At 42.0% G+C, this 20,924-nt stretch overlaps 2 protein-coding genes across 5 annotated transcripts in view; one reads left to right on the top strand and one right to left on the bottom strand.

Moving 5' to 3' along the window:
• The window catches only part of LOC123772510 (decapping and exoribonuclease protein), a 38,566-nt gene extending 31,795 nt beyond the window's left edge, over positions 1-6,771 (bottom strand). Inside the window, exon 1 of the mRNA XM_045765743.2 lies at positions 4,334-6,771. Coding sequence (XP_045621699.2) covers positions 4,334-4,341 — 8 coding nt within the window. The 5' untranslated portion in view covers positions 4,342-6,771. The remainder of the gene's footprint in view (positions 1-4,333) is intronic.
• A 4,729-nt stretch (positions 6,772-11,500) lies between these two features.
• Positions 11,501-20,924, top strand: part of LOC123772512 (ufm1-specific protease 1) — a 28,910-nt gene continuing 19,486 nt past the window's right edge. For 2 of the 4 annotated variants that reach the window (XM_069325924.1, XM_069325921.1), the window contains exons 1-4: positions 11,505-11,589; positions 11,749-11,801; positions 14,577-14,725; positions 17,092-17,283. In XM_069325924.1, coding sequence (XP_069182025.1) covers positions 14,582-14,725; positions 17,092-17,283 — 336 coding nt within the window. In that variant the 5' untranslated portion in view covers positions 11,505-11,589; positions 11,749-11,801; positions 14,577-14,581. Of the gene's footprint in view, positions 11,634-11,748; positions 11,802-12,000; positions 12,121-14,576; positions 14,726-17,091; positions 17,284-20,924 lie in introns of those variants that run through there. The other 2 variants (XM_045765749.2, XM_069325923.1) reach the window with 2 other exon arrangements.

The raw sequence follows: 20,924 nt of genomic DNA, 5'->3' as shown, positions 1-20,924 counted from the left end.
GTATGGAGTGGCAATTTCGGAGCCATCTATGGGTCGGCACCTCGGTTCCCGATATTGGACGCTATGTGGGCAACGCCATCTCTTGGTGGTGGTGCGACAGTGACAAATGGCTCTGGTTTCCTGCCCTAGTTAGCAAGACAGGTCGATGTGGACGACCTCCGGTGAATGGCATGTCACAATTAGTGCCATCTGTTGTGCTACAGAGCATAATGTCAACTCTCAGGTGAATGAGTGTTACCTCATGGTTTCTCCAGTGTACCGTCCGTCTAATTGATGACGTTTTATGTCCACAGACGTGACGTGTAGAGGTGATTGTACTGATGAAGACAGTTTACCTTGGGCAGTCCACGTACTCTCAGCTTGGTCCTGGAAGACCAAGTAATCCGCCGCCAATCTGAGCAGTGTGTTAGCTGCTAATATACACAGTGTTGGTATAGATCGGTGTACCCGGGATTGGCTTGGGAGAGTAGCGGATGACAGTGAGGTGCCTATCGAGAAGTGCTGCTAGCAAGCTGCTAGAGGCTTCTGCTGAGGGATCAGCTACCCCAGCGTGAGTTTGTTTGAAACCCCTGTCAGCGTGATCGCTGAAGTCCTCTGCCAGTGTGAAGCTGGAGAGCGAAAGAGGGGTGTAGGCACCTCGTGAGACTGTCTTGGTGGACTGGCCCAAGAAAAAGGTGAATTCACCAGTGTTTTATCAGTACACATGCACACAGTACTGGGCGGGGGAAACACTGAAGTTGGTGAATACTGCCAATATAGTAGTGTCCTGCGTGAAAGTGACACTAATGTATATACCTGTAGTTATAATCTATTTATTCTAAGATATATTTTTAATGGTGAAAGTGTAAATATATTGGTGATGGAACTGTGTATTGTTCATCCCCCCCTTATTCTTTATTGCACTATACAACCAGTTCTTGAAAGCATACTACCAACTTGGGGTTGGGTACTATAAGAGAGGTTACAACATCAAGAACCCGGTTACAGATAAACAAGTGGCCATAACAGGCTCTATCCAGAAAAGCCAACCAAACCCTAGAAATAGTTAAATAGATCTTTGACTTTAACCCCCTGAATGCGCTCACTGAGATATCTCCTTTGATGGGATAAGCTCTAATTAGTCTGCTATGGAAAAAACAAAAAACATAAAAACAGAAACCATATACAGTGGCACCTCGACATACGATTGCCCATACTTACAATAATTTCGAGGTACGATGTAAATTTCATCGATAAATGCGACTCAACATCCGATGGTGTCGTCAACTTCCGATATTTGTTTGTCGGCCGAGCGGACAGCACACTGGACTTGTGATCCTGTGGCCCCGGGTTCGATCCCGGGCGCCGGCGAGAAACAATGGGCAGAGTTTCTTTCACCCTATGACCCTATTACCTAGCAGTAAAATAGGTACCTGGGTGTTAGCCAGCTGTCACGAGCTGCTTCATGGGGGTGGAGGCCTGGTGGAGGCCTGGTCGAGGACCGGGCCGCGGGGACACTAAAAAGCCCCGAAATCATCTCAAGATAACCTCAAGATAAGGTACACGTTCGGGTCGACCCGAGCTCGTGGTTCCCTGTCACGCGGCCGACCTGCCTCAGTTTACTACAGCTGCCCGCTTAGTGATGATCGCGCTTATAAGAAATTCCGCTTCTGTGGTGATTTTTTGCATTTTGAACATTAAAGTAATTATTATATATCACGCCATGAGTCCCAGGAAAGTCAGTGCTAAGGCTCAACATATGAAAACCCATGTAAGGATAACCATAGAGCAGAAACAAGAGTACAGAATGTCTCTTCCTCAACAATTAAGAAAATGTGTGCAGCATGGGAAGAATTCTAAACCTTTGCTGAAACGACTCACCCAAATCAAGCTGCAGTAGGTCGTTGCCTTAACCTATTCAATGACACTGTGATGCATCATTACAGACAAATGTTAAAACGAAGGGAAAAACAAATGTCTCTTGACAAACTCTTGACAAATTTGTAGTGAGACAAACAAGCACTGAACCACAACCAGGTCCTAGTGGTATTCAGGCAAAACGTAGGAGAGAGAGACCCCAGAGAAAACATCACTGCTTGATGTGATAATGGAAGGAGACTCCCCTTCCAAACAGTAACAACTCTCCTCCTCCCCCTCTCATCACCATCTTCCATACGCCATCAAGAGCCCTCCATAAAGGTAAGATCAACTTAGGTACTGTATTGTAGTTAGAAAAAAACATTGTATTCAGTATAAAATGTATTTGTATGTTAATATTTTGGATGGTGGGAACGGATTAATTCAATTCCCTTTATTTCTTATGGAAAAAATCGCTTCGACTTACGATCCGTCTCTGGGAACAGATTAGCATCGCAAGTCGAGGTCCCATTGTATAAAACAATCAAACCACACCATTGCAAGAAAGAACAATGTAAAGAGTTTAGGAGTAATAATGTCAGATGATGATTTGGCATGGAGTGATCCTATAAAAGATTAACAATCATGTAAAGTATTTGTGAATGATGATGTCACATGCCCTAATGTTTAGTGAGCCAAACAAAGCAAGCATCAGCCAGCAAAATGACAGGGTGGATTAAGGGATTGCAAATCCAGGGATTCCACCACAATGCTTATACTATTGAGGTGGCTATTATACTATTATAGTGATGGCCCCCATCAGGCCCAGTTGAGTGGACAGCTCTTGGGGGTTCAAAGTCCTAAGGGTCCGGGTTCGATCCCCTGCAGAGCCGGAAACAAATGGGTAGAGTTTCTTTCAACCTGATGCCTCTGTTCACCTAGCAGTAAATAGGTACCTGGGAGTTAGACAGCTACTATGGGCTGCTTCCTGGGGATGTGTGTGCGTGTGAAAATTGGGATTAAGGACCAGCCCAAAATGCTATGTTGGCTGTACAAGAATGTAAGAATTCTTGTATATATAAATACTGTAAATACAAAATAAATGAATAAAATAAAATTATAATATTGTGGTATTATAATATATTGGAATATAATATATTCCACAATTTAATATATGTTATAATATATTGTGCAATATTATAATAAGAATGTGGCTATAATACTATTCTAATCACTTGCACTATCCCACTTTGAGTACTGTTTAATACTTGACATTTCTGAAATAGAGGAAATTCTAAAAACATATAGGGCATGCACACATATGGTAGAGCACCTACAGGGATATTATTGGGACCCTTTCAAAACACTCAAAATATACTCTAGAAAATAAAGAGAAGAGGGGCAATCACATCTATAGTTATAAAGTAACTATAGTAAAATGTTTGTCTGTCTGTGTCTGTCTAAGATAGAAGGCCACATGCTTGGGGCTAGCCTTAAACTTTGTAGTGTGACTTGTAATTACCCAAGTGTAGTTACAGGATAAGAGTTACCAGAGTGACTCCCATGAAGTTGGTGGAGATGTAACGGTGGCCACCAAGTTAATAGTTTCATAATATTTCATAATATTCAGAATTCAGATACGCATGCAAAATGCACGTTCTGATTTGCATTCTGTGGGATCCTAATACTTAAACAATGCTAACTTTTGGGGGTCAGACTTGCACAGCAAAATAACAACAAACTGAAATAAAAGATGTAGTAATACTGTACTGTAAATGAAGAATAGACTACGAGAAGAGTGGAGATGCCATGGCACAATTAGAGAACACTGTATGAACATCAGAAGTCCATGGCCATTCAATATCCTCCCACCGAAAATAAGAAATATTGCCAGAACCAAACTGGACATGTTCAAAAAAATTTAGACAAGTTCTTGCAGGAAGTACCAGACTATTCGGGTTGTAACAGATATGTGGGTCTATAGGCTACTCCAAGCAACAGCCATTTAGAGGAAGTTATCACAAGTAGGCAAATATAAAAAAGGAACCAAGCTGGGAAGACTATGTAGTGCAAGACAAGCCTGGCCTTGGTTGATCAACTCCCAGAATTCACTCCAGGGTATACCATGCCCTGAGGACATACCAGAAGTCCACCAAGACCTGGAAACTCTTGATAACTCTCAGCCAATCCAGTACTTGGTCACTGTCACCCCACCCAAAGTGCCAATCATCAAACAGGAAAAATATATCAACCTCCCAGTGACCCATGCTGATAAGTGTGCCTGGCATCCTATAAAGCAGCCTTAAAGAGATATACCAGACAGCATTATCAGTGCACAAAGAACAAGAATCAGTCCCTTGTAAAGGAGATACCCAGACAAAGCAGGCATAAAATGTCTTTGGCATCAAGGTTGAACCAGGAGTAAATTATGTATTGTATTTAACTTTAATACTGTCAATATAAATTAATTATCATCCGGAATTATCATTTTACTTACGAAGCCATTCTTTATGATGCAGGCAGTGTGTATGAAATTCTGATTGCTCTTCACTTCTTTCTTCTTTGATACTCAGGTTTCCTTACTTGTACTTAAATATCTGCTTCCCCAGATCTGCAACTTGTATGAAGATATCTTTTCCAATCTATGGTACGTGCAGTTGGCATGAAGGTGTCCGCCTGCCTGATGACTGCACGTGTCACGAATCTGAGACAATTTGTCGCTGTGCACAATTAGACAGGGCTTGGGTATTGTGGTAGATGCTTGGCCACCTGTGGTTACCCCCCAGGGTGGAGAGCCTTAGACCCTCCTCCAGACACGTCGAACCTGGTAGATTATATAATCACCCAGTGGCTTGCAGACAATATTAATACAGACCACTTCTTTAAAAGATCACATGTAACACATACAAGGGGCAATGGCTTCAAGCTCAACAGGCCACAATGAAGGACAGAAAATAGGACATGCCTTTTCACCCATAGGGTTATAAACCCATGAAACTGCCTACCTGCAGAAGCTGTAAGTGCCAAGTCATTACTGCAGTTCAAAATCCAGCTGGCAAAATGATCTCAGGAACAATGGTAGGGTAGGGATCTTTTACAATCTGCTGGCTTTCTAACCCTGTCGAGGACACTAGAGATGTTGGCCATCAAATAAATTCAGATAAAAGTCTGGTGTAATTTAAACGTGGAGTAAATCAACAAAAGTTATAGCCCAATTTCTTGGAGTTAGACTTGATACGAGCACTTGACTGTGAAGGATCTTTATGCAGCTCGAATGAGTTTTTCTTCAGTGACTATTGGAATGATGTTGAGTGATGCGTCGGTGTTAACTTTTGTGCCCTCAGGTGTTGTTTCCTCTTCCTGAAACATTCAGTTTACATTAAAGTTTTTCTTCTCAACGAAAAATCGAGTTGACTGACAGCAAGGAACGGATGTTGCTGTTCTTTTTGTAGGATTAGGAGCAGCGACAGTGATTACAGAAGCAGGCTATACGTCGTCACTCGGCGGTGAAAAAACTGCCGTCTCGGGCTACGGCAGACAAATGCACTTCACAACAAGTGCCCGGCGACACAGGCGTCCCCCAGGGAGGCGAGAACCTCCCACTCCACACAGAAACCCAACTAGAAGACTGTCTATCGACACCCAGTGACCCCATACGACAAAGCATCAGGTGTCCAATTGTTGTTTTGGGCAGCGACGAGACTGGGCTGTGGAGGTAGTTAGTCGGTGGTTGAAGGGCGACGACGATCGAGGGATGGGATGCGCCCCTTCTTCTTCTTCTTGATAGTAGGTGCAGTTTGCATGAAGGGTTTGTCCTCCCGATGACTGCACCAGTACAGATGTTGGTAGAGGCGTTTATGTTGAAGATGATAAGAGTTTCAAAAGTGCTTGTTGCGTTGTGCTGTAGACAGAGGAGCGGCGACTAAAACAGAGGTGGATGTTAGAGGGAGACTTGCCGCACCGTAGGGCGGTGTGTTGTGTTTATGGCGTCAGCTGATCCTTGGTGTTGCGACGAGGCAGTTGTTTTCTGTGTTTAGCTGTTGGTGGCGCCAGGTATAAATGTGGCGCGGGTCAGATGTGACCCAATTTGTTGGTCGATTGGAGATATTTAGCCAGTGCTTTGACTATTTGGTATTTTTCTTGTAACGAGTGGTCACCGCCTCCTAATATATGCTCGATGGTAAAGGGTATTTTAAGTGAGATAAGTTCTTGTTTGAAATTTACTCTGGCACTATAGTGTCGGAAGCAATGTAGGAGATAGTGTTCGATTGTTTCAGGCACCTGACAGTGGATGCAGAGTTCGTTGATGTCTGTTCTGTACTTAGAGCTGTGTGCTGCTAGTTTGGTGTGTCCCAGCCTTAATCTGGTCATCGCTATATCAATTTCTCTGCTTTTATATCTGACATGTTTCCAAGTTTCCCACTTCTTTTTAATGGACCCGTAGTACAAAGGTGAGCATGACGTTTTCCATTTCGTCGCAAAATCTTGGGTGATGGTATTTTTGAAGGCTCCTTTACGTGCAACATGGGGAATTGGATGACGGGTAATGTGAGGTGTGTTGTGCATTGCTTTGGCTAGTTGATCTACTAGTTCATTATGGAGAATGCCACAATGCGCTGGGACCCATTGGATAGAGGTATCATAACCGTTCAATCGATGTTCATGAAGAAGTTGAAGACATGGGTAAACAAACTCCTTGCACGTTTTTGAAGAGTACGTAATTGCTTGAATCGCACTCTTGGAGTCACTGCAGATTGTATATGTCCCGACTGGTAATGTTGTGATTATTTGGAGAGCTTGATATAAGGCATATAATTCAGCTGTGAAAACAGATAGTTGGTTTGGTAACCGCCATCCCTGCTTGAGATGGTATTCCGGTATCCATACAGCGCTAGTGACCGAGGGTACGTTGTTCTTGATGATGCGAGATCCATCTGTATAAATCGCTGTGGTATTTGGGTAGCAATTTTTCATTGTTGAGAGAAAGACTGAGGCTATGGCTGAGTTTGGTGCAGACTTTGGAATGTTGTCTTCGAGTTGTATTGTTGTATTAGGAGTTGTATAAAGCCAGGGTGGAATAGGGGGAACAGTAAGTTGGGTTTCCGAGTTTTGGAGTAGAGAGAGGTCTATATTGAGGTTATTTGTAGCCCGTGTGAGGAAAGGTTGTGAGTGATTGGTTGGGAAGCGGGGGTTATGTGGGTTAACTGTTGGGTTAATTTTTGATCTGTATGGGTGTGTCTGGTGAGCAGTGGTACAGAGTGACAGATAGTTGGCACACATTATGTCTCGTCTGGTGGCTAGGCTTGTGAGGCCCGTTTCCCCGTAAAGTCCGAGGATAGGAGTGGAACGCATTGCGCCACATATAAGTCGCATGGCATTGTTTTGGATGACCTCTAGGCTCTGTAGGTTAGTAGGCGCAGCCGATGCATATGCTTGGCAACAATAGTCTATTTGGCTGCGAATGTAGGTTGTATAGAAACGGAGCAGGATTTTATGGTGTGCTCCCCAGGTGGTGCCAGTGAGGGCTTTCAGTATGGCGAGTCGGGGTTGTGTCGTCTGTTTAAGGTGTTGAATGTGTGCTGTCCAGGTAAGTGAGGGCGAGTCTAAGTGCATGCCAAGGTATTTATGTTCTCGTACGTGTTGGATGGGAGTGTTGTGTATTGTGAGGGTGGGTAGATGAACGAGTCTTTTTTTAGTGAAAATTTGATAATAGGTTTTGGTAGTACTAACTTGAAGGCCCCATTGTTGTGTCCAATCTATGAGGTGATCAAGTGCTGTTTGCATGGTTGAGACTGTATTAGGTAAGGCGTTGTCTGAGTAATACAGTGTTAAGTCGTCGGCGTACGCCGAGAGGTTAACAGGATGGGTGTTAGGCAAATCTGCTAAGAATGCAGCAAAAAGGGTTGGGCTTAGTATGGAGCCTTGTGGGACACCCGTTTGTATTGGGATGTCATCGGAAAACTCGCCTTGTATATAGACTTTAGAGGTCCTGTTCGTAAGATAAGATTTTAACCATAAAAGTAATCTTCCCTGTACGCCTAAACGCGCAAGCTTTGCGAGGAGGCAAGTATGAGGAATGCTATCAAAAGCTCCTTTGAGGTCTAAGTAGACAACAAGGCAATATTTACTGCTTCTGAGAGAGGTGCGGATTTCATGTTCAAGGCAAAGTATTTGATCGAGTGTGGAGCATTGCGGTCGAAATCCAGCTTGGAGTGACGGTATAATATTATTATATTCTAGATACCATTGGAGGCGAGTATGTACTAGTCTTTCCATGACTTTACTGAGGCATGATAGTAGGGAAATAGGTCTATATGACGCAGGTTGGGATGGGTCTTTTCCTGGTTTAAGGAACGGAAGAATAATACTGGTCTGCCATTGTGAGGGAATATTTCCGTGAGTCCAGCATAGGTTGTAATAGTTTAGGAGAGTACTATGTGCAGTTGATGGGAGATGTTTTATGAGTTCATATGGAATTCCATCCTCTCCAGGTGCCTTGCCAAGAGGTAGGCGGGTTAAGGCTAATTGTAGCTCGCTTAAGGTGTATATGTTGTCGACGCCAGGCATGGGTAGCAGTATGGCACGGTCAATTTCTTGTCTGAGGGGGAGTTCTTGGGCATGAAAGAAGGGTGTTGAGAGGGTAACTTTAAGACATTCAGCAAGAACATTTGCACGCTCCTGAGGTGTTTGACAGAGTGAACCGTTGATCGTCAGGGGGAACGAAGGGAATGTTGGGCGACCTTTAATGCTGTTAAATGTAGCCCAGACTTTTGAATGTGGCGTAGTGGGTGTGAGGCTATCACAAAATTTTGCCCATGATGCTCGCTTTGCTGACAGTATGGTTTTTTTGGCTTCTGCTGTAGCCCGCCGGAGATTAACCCAGTTCTGTAGGGAGGGTTGACGTCTTTGTTTTTGTATGGCTCGTCGGCGTAAAGCGACTGTTCGTGCACATTCCGCGTTCCACCACGGTTTAAGTGGTTTGTTTGACCTATGTCCTGAAGTTTTCTTGAGCATTTGGGTGGCTGCACAATTTATGGCCGAGGTGATTGTGGACAGTCGCGTGTTGGGGTCTACATCGTCTGTATCTGGGAGACAGACAGTATCAGCCCATTTTTCCTTATCTAGTTTCTTAATGTTCCACTTGGGGAGCGTTAGGGGGTGGGTTGGTGGCTGAAAGTTAGTAAATTTTATAATGAGGGGTTTGTGGTCACTTCCAATATCTGGTCCAGTATGAAACTGTAGTTCTTGTTGAAAATGTGCAGAGCCAAAGCAGATGTCCAATGAGGCTTCATAATTGGTTCTGTAGTTAAAGTAGGTTGCAAGGTAGGGCGGCGAAAGAAGAATATATGGTGTAGTGTCTAAGTAGTTATATAAATCGGTGCCTGCAGTATTTTGGGTACCTCTACTCCATGTGGGGTGGTTTGCATTGAGATCACCTGTAACGATGATCGGTTGCCGTAGTTGGTTTAGATAGAATTCTAGTTCATTTAAATTTATTGCGCCACCAGGGTTGTATATACCCAGAAAGGATATGTGTGTACCATTGTAGGGTATTAGGCATGCTAAAATTTCTAGCTTACCATTTACAAAATGTGTAAGCGTTACAGGTTTACATGTCATGTTACTCCGTGTTAGGAGGAAAATACCACCACCCATACGGTTTGGTCTGTCCAGTCTCTGCATCTGAAAGTTTTTAAAAATAGGATTTTGTTTAGGGGTGAGCCAGGATTCGGTTATGAAAGCTAAGTCCGGTTTGGATGAGTAAAGGAATTGTTTAAGTTCTGTGAGAGATGTTTTAATGCTTTTTGCGTTCCAAGTCATGAATGTTAGGGGAGCCATTTAGGATGTGTGGGTTATGGATGTGTCTGTTTTCCTTGGTATGCCAGTAGTAGTACGTGTTGGATACCTAGATGTGGATGTGGGCTGTGCCTTACTCTTGGTACTGGCGGTTTGGGTTTGTGGCAAGTCAGCCTGTGGAATGATTTTGGTAAGGCGTGCTAGGGAGTTATTTATGAGTTTTTCAATCATCTGTTCAAACAATGTGTGTCCAGCAATGGTGGCTTTGTTTGGGCGGATGTCAGTGTCTGTAGCTGTTGATGGGATGTCTTTTGGGTCAGCCTCAGGAGTGGGTTGTGTTACTTGTGTAAAGAATTTAGTTATCAGTCGGTCCAGCGTTTTTTCTAGTGCATTTTCAATGCGCGTGACAACAGTTTCAACAAGATCATTTTCAATGCGAGTGACAAGAGTTTCAACAAGATCAGAATTCAGTTGTGCATTTTGTGAGGGATGGTTGGACCCTGGGGTTGTGGGAGTGTCGGTGACAGATATATCAGGTACAAGCAAAGGTTGTGGTTGAGTGTGAGGTAGTGTTTGATGATGGGCTGTGTTAGGTTGTTTCAGTGCACTACTGTATAGCAGGTTGTTGGTAGGGAGAACCTTAGTTTTTGCTGCTGCTGCTATGTATGAGGGACATTGTTTGAATGTAATGTCGTGGTCGCCACCACAGTTTGAGCAGGTGAGTGTATCTGATGTACAATCTTGCGTGTAATGGGAACCAGAGCATTTCCCACATTTAATGTCTTTGGTGCAGCCTTTCCAGGTATGGTTAAAACCTTTACATTTAAAACACTGAGTGGGACGTGGTATATACACCTCTAGTTTATGGAGGAAGCCATTTAACCAAATCCTCTCAGGGGGGATGTAGTCTAGAAAGGTAAGCAGAGCAGTGCCTGTATCACTCAATTCTCCGTTGCGCCCCTGATGGGCCGTAGGGTATGTTGTGTTGATGGCGTCAGCTGGTCGCTTCTGAATCTTCAGTTACACGGTTAACGTTTTCTATGATGACATGTCGTTCAGCCCATTATTTATTTATTTTATTAAATTATATACAAGAATTTATTTATTTATTTATTTACATTTATTAATGTACTCTTACATTGGACTGTAAGAATACATTACATTGATGTTCTTGCATTCATGCAAAACCACTAACACGTATAGCGTTTCGGGCAGATCCTTAATCTAGATCAGGTAAGATGAAAAGATGTATTTTAGCAAAATTATATAACATATAACTATCCTTAACTGTAGCGTCTGTTCAACCAGTAGTGAGTGGGTGGTTCAAGTTCAAGTTCAAGTATGTTTATTGAGATAAGCAATAAATACATCTCAAAGGGATAGAGTAGCTTAGGCTATTTATACCCCCCTCTACTTCAAGTCCCTCAAGGGGCGCACAAATTCAGTGAGTACAAATAGACATATAACAGTACAAGAATCCCGGGTCGTATTCTGTGTTAAAATTAGGATTAAAGACCTGCCCGAAACGCTATGTGTACTAGTGGTTAGCACACTGTAGGTTTACAATAATATAAGATCTTTTGTATATATAAATACACAAGACAAACAATAAGGAGTAAGCCACCACCATAGAAAACGTTAAATGTGGCTGGGCGCCTCAGAAGCGACTACATGGTGACGGGGCGAGGTATGGTCGTTTCGGACACGAGACCATGAGACGAACCTTGTTTCCTGTTTGCTAAAAACCATATATGTTGTTATACTAGGCAGTATTAGCATAGGTTAGGGTATATTGGATTAGATTAAGTCAGGTTGGATTGAGCTAGGTTACGTTAGGGTAGGTTTTAAAATTCGTTGGCGAATCGTCTTGTGTACGATGTGACTCATTTAAGGCCCTTGTTGACGTCATCACAACAACAGCTGCCCTCATCACAACACTAGCCTCCCTCATCACAATAATTGCCGCCCTTATAAAAAAATAAAATAAAATGTTTATTTAGGTAAGGTACATACATACAATACATTTTTAAAAAGATTGGTTGACTTATAGGTAGAGCTAGTACATACAATGCCTAAAGCCACTATTACGCAAAGCGTTTCGGGCATAAATCACAACAATAACCTCCCACTCGCTGATTAAGTGCTCCCATCTACCAGACAAGTTTGTGGTTAGTCATTATGCATTCTATAGCCATCCTGTGTGTTAGTTTTTGTTAACTGTCACATAACTGGTTCAAAACCTTAATATCAATACAGTATTGAGGGTCAGTATGAGTATAATTCATAATTCACTGTGTCGGAAGACAGGAGGCCAGAGTGTATTCATTCACGTTTGTCTTTTATCAAGGTCTCCCCCACCTCCAGGTCGAATTACTGACCCCGACCAGGATGCAACCCCACAACAAGCTGACTAACTCCTGGGCGGTCCGTCTAATTACCACAAGCTACCACAAGCTACACAAGCTTCAGAAAGCTTCCTGGCAATACGTTAGTAATGAATAAATATGATATGTTAAGTTAGGCTGACCTAACCTAACCTAACCTAACTTAACTAAACCAAACCTAACCTAACCGTAGCTTGGATCGTCGACTTGATTTGGCGTCACCAGCTTTTTATTTTCGTCTAATTTCTTTATAAAAAGATACTTTTCAGATTAAAATTATGTTTTTTCGTGTTGTACATTCAGCACCAACATTATAATGAGTAAATATATCATATTTATTCATTACTAACGTATTGCCAGGAAGCTTTCTGAAGCTTGTGTAGCTTGTGGTAATTAGACGGACTGCTCCTGGGTACCTACTCACTGTTAGGTGAACAGAGGCATTAGTTGAAAGAAAATGTTCCCAAATATTTTTGTTCTGCCCGAGATTCGAACCTGGAATTCTCGATTTTGCGTCGAGAATGAACCTGACTGTACTACTGGGGACCCTTCAAACAGTGTATACAGTGAACTGTAATAAGTATACTGTAATGAGTATACAGTATACTAATAAGTGTACAGTACTGTATACTGTAATGCATATACATTATACTATAATGAGTATCCAGTATATTGTAAAGAGTATACAGTTGGATCTGTCTTTATGTTTTGGGTATGTTTTCTTTCGTACAGCTGTCTGTAAGTTTACACTGCCTATAAGCAAATCTCTTACTGGCTTATCTCATGACCATGTGTCCTAATGTTGGCGACAGTACTATAACTACCTCACTACCCTTGTATATTTATAGGAAGTTAATGTAAAATAAAAAATGTAACTAGTACACCAATGTCCATACACACAGAAATCACAATAGTATGATACATCTAATGAACAAATCCACAAGGGCCGTGATGAGGGTTCGAACTCGAGTCCGGGATGATCCCAGAAGCGCTTTAGTCAATTGCGCCACGACATGGTTAAAATGTTGAACTCTCATCACAGCCCTTGTGGATTTGTTCACAACAATGTTATAAATTGCTCTGCCTATAGAATACTACAGTACTACTAATAATAACAATAATGTTCATTCAGGTAAAAGTACATACACCGTACATACAAAATGAGTTACAAACAGAATGTTTGATTTCTAGATAGAGCGCACAGCATTTTGGGCAAGATGTGGTAAAAAACTTCAATACTGTACTAACATTGAAAACTAATTGAGATCAAAAGCATGAATTGAACTGAAATAGGAAAATAAAAAATGAAAATAATTACATATTGAATGGTACAGCAGAAATTGCAACAGAACAGCAGAAGTAATTTTAACTAAATAAACAGACTACAATTTTCTTTAAGTTTATAAGATGTACAACTGGGAGTACCCTGATCATAGGTTTGAATCACCTCATTGTTCCAATTTATTTTCTCATTGATATATATCACATTCAAACATACATACATACACAATAATAATAAGAATCAACAAAATTTATAAGAATTCTTGAAACCTGTATCTTTAAGAACAAGAGGTCATAGACTCAAACGATGGAAACAAAGCTGCCCCCCCAAAAAAATTAATGGAATATTCTCATTTGCAGATGGTTGGAACAAGTCAGGTGAGGTGGTGGTAGATGCCAAAACTATTAGTAGTTTCAAAGCATCATATGCCAGAGTACTGGGAACATGAGACACCAGGAGCATAGCTCTCATCCTGTAGCTTTATTTAGATAATTACACTTTGTAATTTAGGAGCCTGGAGCAGGGGTGGGTTCTCTGGTGGGCTTAGAAACTGATGCAGGATCTTGGGCTGGTACGATAATATACTTTTAAATCAATAAAAAGGCTGATGCATGATTGGTGGGCTAAAACCTGTCATGTGGTGGCTTGAACAGTGTGGCATGTTTAGGTCTGCCATATGGCACGGCCACACCATGAACGATGTGGCATGGTGACTTGAGTTTTTGAGGCAGGACATATCCCTTGATGCTACCAGTGTTTTGCCACCCTGTGTTACTATTTCCTTTCTGTCAGTGTCGGTATGCATGGTTGGTTGGTGAGAACTGGAAATACACACCAACGCACTAAGTTCATTTATTGTAAGAACTCGGATCAGTCCTGTGGGAGATCTTTCCTCCAGCCCTGCACTGTTTTACCTGCTGGGCATGAGCATGGTAGTCTAATGCTTGATGACACGAGAAGCCTTGTAACCCTTTGATAGCCACATAACTGACCACAATATAAATTCTAACGGGATCTTATATTTTTCATGTAATTATTATATACAAACTTTAGGGGAAAACTGTAGCTGTTTCAAACTATGCACTTGGTGATCTGATTGAAATATTTTGTGTCCAGTAATTTCTTTCATGCTACTGCTGCTTTCATGCTATAAGAGTGTTGCACAGTAGACTAATTGTCACTAGCAGTAACAAAGACAAGTTATCAGTTTTGATGAAATTATTTTATGTAACGGTTAAAATTATAATATGTTAGATCTGATGTTAGCTTTTTTTCAGATCAAATGGGAGGTGGACGTGATTACATTTGTGACCTTCTACCAAACATTCACAGAGGGTTACAACTTCCACCAGAAGTGTCAGAAGCATATCATGTTGTTGGAGATTACCTCTATTACCACTATGGTTGTGATGGATTTGATGACCGGGTAAATATTTCTAGTACAATTTGAGTGCATGAAGTTGAGCATCAGAAGTCTTGATCTCTGCCTAATTTGTTTAAAATATTCCGAGTTCATAATCACTTGATTCGTACAGAAATCCAAATTATTGGGTTTTCTTGGATGGTTCAGTGGTTGTTAACTGTTGTTAATGACTTGGATGGCCCCCACACATCAAATCACACCAAGCTCTTTAGAGTCATTAATAGCTTATTAGGGGCCAGAGGCCAAAATGGTCCCCCCCCTCCACACACACACACAGTTGCAGTTAGCACAGGATATTAGATAACCATGAGAAAATGAGAAAATAGTCACTAGAAAGGTAGTGCAAAACAAAATGGACAAGAGCAAGGTCAAAGTTTTATAACAGAATACAAGACAAACAGTAGTTCAGTCTTTAGTTGCACTTGCCCACCACCACCAGGGTGCAACACCCAGAGCTATTGGCTCATCTGGTGTATCTCTAAAGTCATTTGCCTGGTACTGTGAAGTGAAGAGTTGGGTCACCTGTGCCCACTGGGTCCCGGATATTTTCCAAATAAGTGAAGGTAATCCTACGGGTTCTGTCCTGTGGGTGTCCATTTGTTTATGTTCCAGTATTTGTTTCTTCTTTTAGTATGCGTGTGAGGTATGTTTCAGTGCCTCACTTCTTGTGTGGCCTCTTGAGAAATTGTTCACCTAGAGCTGCATGCACTTTGGGTTGATTTTCCTAGGTGCCCAAGGGTAATTATCTAAGTGTAACTACCAAAGTGTAGTTATAGGATAAGAGCTATGGTCATGAGTGTCCTGCCTTCCAAGTACTCTGTCATATAATGCATTGTAAAACTACCGATGGTTTTGTCATTGACCACCACCTCACTTAACTTGTTTGAACCGTCTACCACTCTGTTTGCAAAAGAGAACTTTCTAATATTTTTGAAGGGAGCCCCTTGTGGCTCCCTGGAGCTGTCTTCCTGAGATAGCTTCACACTGAAAGGTCACGTTAGTCGTAGATCGTTCTGTTTGGCCGACCAGAGACCAAAGCTAGAATCTGGCCTCATAAGAGGCACAGGTAGTAGGTGACAATCTGCCACCTCACTTTAAGCCTCAAAAACACTTAAACAACTTCCACAAACAAGTCACATGGAGCATGGGATTCACTCAAACGAGCTCGAAACTCGTTAGTACCCATTACCACATCCAGGCCACCTGGCCCCCAGCTCCCAGCTAACTCCCCAAGTCAATTCTGTTCCTGATGTTGGTGTCATCATACCTGCGTCTGGTCATGCAAGCTCACGGGCAAGCCCTGAAACTTTATGCTCAGTGCTGGCCATCCTCGGACTTCATTCTTCTGTTGGGGCCATTTGCTTTGTGTACAGTATTGTTTTCCATTTTAGTGTAGGCTTCATGTGCATGTTTTGATCCCAGCTTATTGTGTGAGCTTGGCTTATTTGGCATTTCGGGCTACATGTGCTCAGGGTTCTCTTCTGTGTGCCCGCTAAACACTTCCTTTGCACAACCAGAGCCTACCTTGTCTGGTGTGTTCGGGTGTCCAGCCAGCCTATGGTCTATCCCCGTGCTCACGACATTCGTAAGTTCACGGCTTTGGCTGCTGTTTTCGGTAATATGTCCTGGGCTGCATGTTACCGCATTAATGTTCCTGGTTCTTCTCGGGCGTGTATAGACTTGGGTCGCAGGTTGCAGCCAGTTGTCTCGACTTCGAGTTGAGTAGCGAGTGATGGCTGCCTCCCTGGTAAGTCCCTTTTCTTCTTTATCCTTGGTTAGGTAGCTCAGAGAAGCCAAAGGGGCTCTCCACAGAAAACCAGCGCTGATTATAATGAAACACCATTTTCTGGGTGAGACCCGGAGGCTTCCCGGCATCCTTCCCTCCCTCCGGTCGGCAGTTTTTTTGCATTTTTGTTATTCAGCCTCTGAACTGAGGAGAGGTGCCGGCACCTCCCCCCCCCCCCACCCCCGTCCCCCTCCCGGGTAGGGGGGGATTGCATAGACACATGCACGGCAGCTGTGGTGACGTCATGCTTGTTTGCTTATTTTTGATTGGGAAGTTCTGCTTGCTAGTTCGGTTTTTGGTTTGAAATTTTTGACCAGCAGTAGTTTGTTATGGAATTGTGGCTGGTGCCACAATCTAATATATACACATCAGCCCAGTATAGCTCTGGGGAGCCTCCGAGTCTCACCCAGAAAATGGCTTTTCATTACATTCAACGCTGATTTTTTGTACTTACAGTTGTGGATATGATGGGTCTGTGAATGAATGACTATAGTTGCATGTCTGACGGGGAAATAAGTGGGTCATTGACACTGGTTATACTTTGATTTCTACAGTATTGCAACTGATATAATAAATCTCATAGGGCTGGGGCTGCGGATATAGGACACTCATGACTTTGTGCTCGTGGATACGAGGTCAGCTACGGAAGTCACAAGCAACTTCAATCAGTTTACCACCTGTACCGTCCCACCATCGCATACAAGAAATTCTTGTGGAGATTGGAGATAAAGAAAAGGATTTTCTGAACTCTAAACAGTGGATAGGCAGTGTTGAGGTACAGTATTGTTTTGGGCTTCTTTTGTAATTTTAATTTGTTTGTGGGTTGGGTCTCTTTCTATTATTGTTGTGTTTCTTCGTTCTGGGGGAGCCCCTTGGTAGCTACTTCGAGCTGTCTCGCTGAGATAGCCTCCCACTACTGGGTCATATCAGTCATAAGAGTCCTGCTTGGCCTACCGGAGACTAGAGCCAGAACTTGGGAAAAGCATGCAGAAACATCAGTGAAGAAATGCAGACAACTGCAAGGTTCATAGAAAACAAATTGTTGAAATAGCAAATGCCTCTGCAAGAAATTCATTCAAAACAATTGGTTTACTCAGAACTAGCTCAATCCCCCTTAATGCAAATTATTATTTACAACTTTGTGTTTGCTGCATGTAATTACGTAAGTGTAGTTACAAAATGAGAGCTATGCCCCATGGTGTCATATCTTCCCAATACTCTTTATCATGTGACACTTTTGGCACTATAGTACTGACAATTTTGGCCTCAATTTGTAGACGGGACAAAAAAATTAGGAAAGGTGGAGGCATTGCCATGCTGGTGAAAGAACACCTAAAGGTGTTATAATGATTGCTAAATGAAATAATGATTGCTAATTCATGAGAAGTTAACATAATAACACTGGAGATTTGTAATCAGGACGATAAACTGATAATCATAAACGCTTACAGTCCTCTGTCATGTAACACATGGACAATAAATAAGAGGGCCTCATAACAATCTATGAGAGAGATTATAGCAAATAGCGGATAAAGATTAATCATGACTGCTGGTAGTTGGTGACTTCAACTTGAATTCCATAGACTAGGAGGCCTATAAAGCTAGAATGGAGGACTTTTGGACCTGTAGATTCATAAACCTCATCCTGGAGATGTGTATTAATATGTTACAGAAGCTATGAGGATGAGGAAAGTTCCTTCCATGCTGGATTTGATATTCACTATGAAAGATGAAGAGATATTTGACATTCAATACCTTCCCCCTTATGCAAATGTGATCATGCCCTTTTGGGAATAAAGTATGCAATGTGTTATAATCTAAAAGAGAATGAGGAAGTTGAAGCAATTGAAAAACCTGATTTCAGGTAAGAGGATACTGTGGGGGAAACTTTAGCCTTTAACCCCAACAAGCCAAACAAAGTCCAGCCAAGTTCGAACCTGGGACAGAGAATCTGGGACTTGGGCTAGTTCACCAGGAACCCAAACCCGACAAGATGAAAAAGAAGTAGGTTCCTGGCTAGCAGACATGTGGGTTGGTTGGGAGCCCCCACCAGCCAATTGTCAAGGTAGGCCAAACCCTGAACATGAAGTAAACATAGAGAGGCCACAAGAACCCAAGCCATGCACATCTGAGTTCTGGTGGGCCTGACAAAAGCCTGTCATTTCCTATCCTGTTTCTATATCTGTCACACAATTAAGTATTTTGTATTTGTACTCACTAATTATTATAAAATATAATTATCATGGGGGATGCCATAGGCACAATCAGAGAACACTGTATAAACATCACAGGTCCATGGTTGTTCGACATCCTCCCAGCGAGTATAAGAAATATTGCCGGAACAGCCGTGGATTCCTTAAAGAGAAAACTAGATAATTTTCTTCAAGAGGTGCCAGACCAACCGAGCTGTGGTGGATATGTGGGCCTGCAGGCTGATCCAAGCAACAGCCTGTTGGACCAACCTTTCACAAGTCAAGCCTGGCCTCGGGCCAGGCTTTGGGAGTAGAAGAACTCCCAGAACCCCATCAAGCAAGTATCAAACAAATAAAGAAAAAACATCAATCATGTATTTATAAATTTAAGAAGTTAAAACACTTAGTGCTCACAAAATAGAGATGAGAAGTTTCACAATAGTTTCCACAAAGGGGTCAGATATGAGATGTTTTCAGGGTTGTGAAGCAACTGTTGTCCAGTTGTCATCTGCCGATCTGTGGTACTGCAGCCATGATATGGCATATGGCTCAGGATTCCACTGAGCTAGAGGAGGTCCATGTAGTTTAACAAATGTAAGTGCTGATACATGATTTATGAGAATTCCTGAGCATGTTGTTGTTGTTATTAAGTTCATGTGATTGAACCTGATTTTTCTCACACTCAGCAGTACTAATAGGAATAACTTGTAAACAGCTCAGTAATGGGTGTCTAGGGGGATGTGGCATCTGTGATCCTCCACATGGTCTCTATAGTCATTTAGTGCAGAGCAAAATGAAAGCTTAAACCTCTTACAGAGAGAGAATATTTCAGCTTCTCCGTAATTAGGTGGTACATCAGGCCAGTAATCTTTTTTCAAGAACACACGCATTTCACATAGCAGTTTGAGAGTCTTTTATGGATGTTGTCATGAACATACGGTGCTGCAAATTGTTCACAAGGCTAGTAAGAAACTGTCAATAATTAATGGAGACAATTTTCTTGTTGCTTGTTATGGTAATTCCTCCAAACTTCCCCTTTTCAATTGCCTTTTGAGCTCCTAAAGTTCTAGTGCCAGGTTTCTCTTTTAGTCCATGCAGTGACTTTATGCTCTGTTGAATCAGTTGGTCTACATACACAATTAAATTAGTGCATTTCTGTTGACACTCTTGACAGTAAACCAAGTTCATGCAACGTGTCATACATTAGAGCTAAATCCAATAGAAACTGTTCTGAAGTTAGCTTTTTCAACAGACCTTCATAGGTTTTATTATCACTTCCTAATCTTGTTTCATATTACACTGCTTTTTCAAAATGAAAACAAAGTGCTTCATAATTTGTCCGCACTGCTGAAACTGTTCGAAACGAGCTGGCCACCCACCTGTTGCTCAGAACACGGTCTATTGTGCAAATCTGTTGTTCAGGTTGAAAAGCAGATTTAGATGTAAACTGAGTACAATTTGTCCATAAATGCTTGAAAATGTTTAATTCCATGAACTTCTCTCACTGAATCACCTACTACAAGTTCTAATCAATGTTCCTTGAGAATTGTTGCAACACCAGATTTGACACCAAGCATGACACTTGACCCATCACTAGCAAATGCTACAAGATTCTGTTTTAAATGTAAGTTATCAACCCCATGATAATTGAGACAGCTCAATAGATGCCTAGCAATACAGTAGTTGCTGCTTTCTGATCAGGTAGTTCAATTAGATTTAAGAACATGAAATGGGGATTACATTCTTTATCACTTTCTCATTTCAAGTAAACTATCAAGGTTGTTTTAATGCTCATGCTTGTTGATTCATCAATAAGAACATAAATTTTGCAATTTATCTGCTTGATATGCTGGCAAATTTTATTTTTCAGCATATAAAAAATTATGATATGCTGCATATCATAATTTTTTGTCTCCGCATGTCTGCGCAGTTCCCCCCCCTCCTCGGGAGGGGGTAGGGGGGAGCCCCAGACCCCCACACTGGCGATCCACCCTGCAGTTCCGAGGCTGAATATCAAAAGATGCGAAAACCACTGACCAGAGGGAAGGTGGATAGCTGGGGAGCCTCCGGGGCTCGCCCATAAAATGTCATTTCAATACATTCAATGCTGTTTTTTTAGTTAATATATTTGGGGCATGTAATGGATTAATTCAATTTATTTTATTTCTTTTGGGGCATGTAATGGATTAATTCAATTTATTTTATTTCTTTTGGGAAAATTCAT

Source organism: Procambarus clarkii, chromosome 17, assembly GCF_040958095.1.
Source record: "Procambarus clarkii isolate CNS0578487 chromosome 17, FALCON_Pclarkii_2.0, whole genome shotgun sequence".
Taxonomy (NCBI): Eukaryota; Metazoa; Arthropoda; class Malacostraca; order Decapoda; family Cambaridae; genus Procambarus; species Procambarus clarkii.
This window is presented reverse-complemented; position numbering and strand designations above follow the sequence as displayed.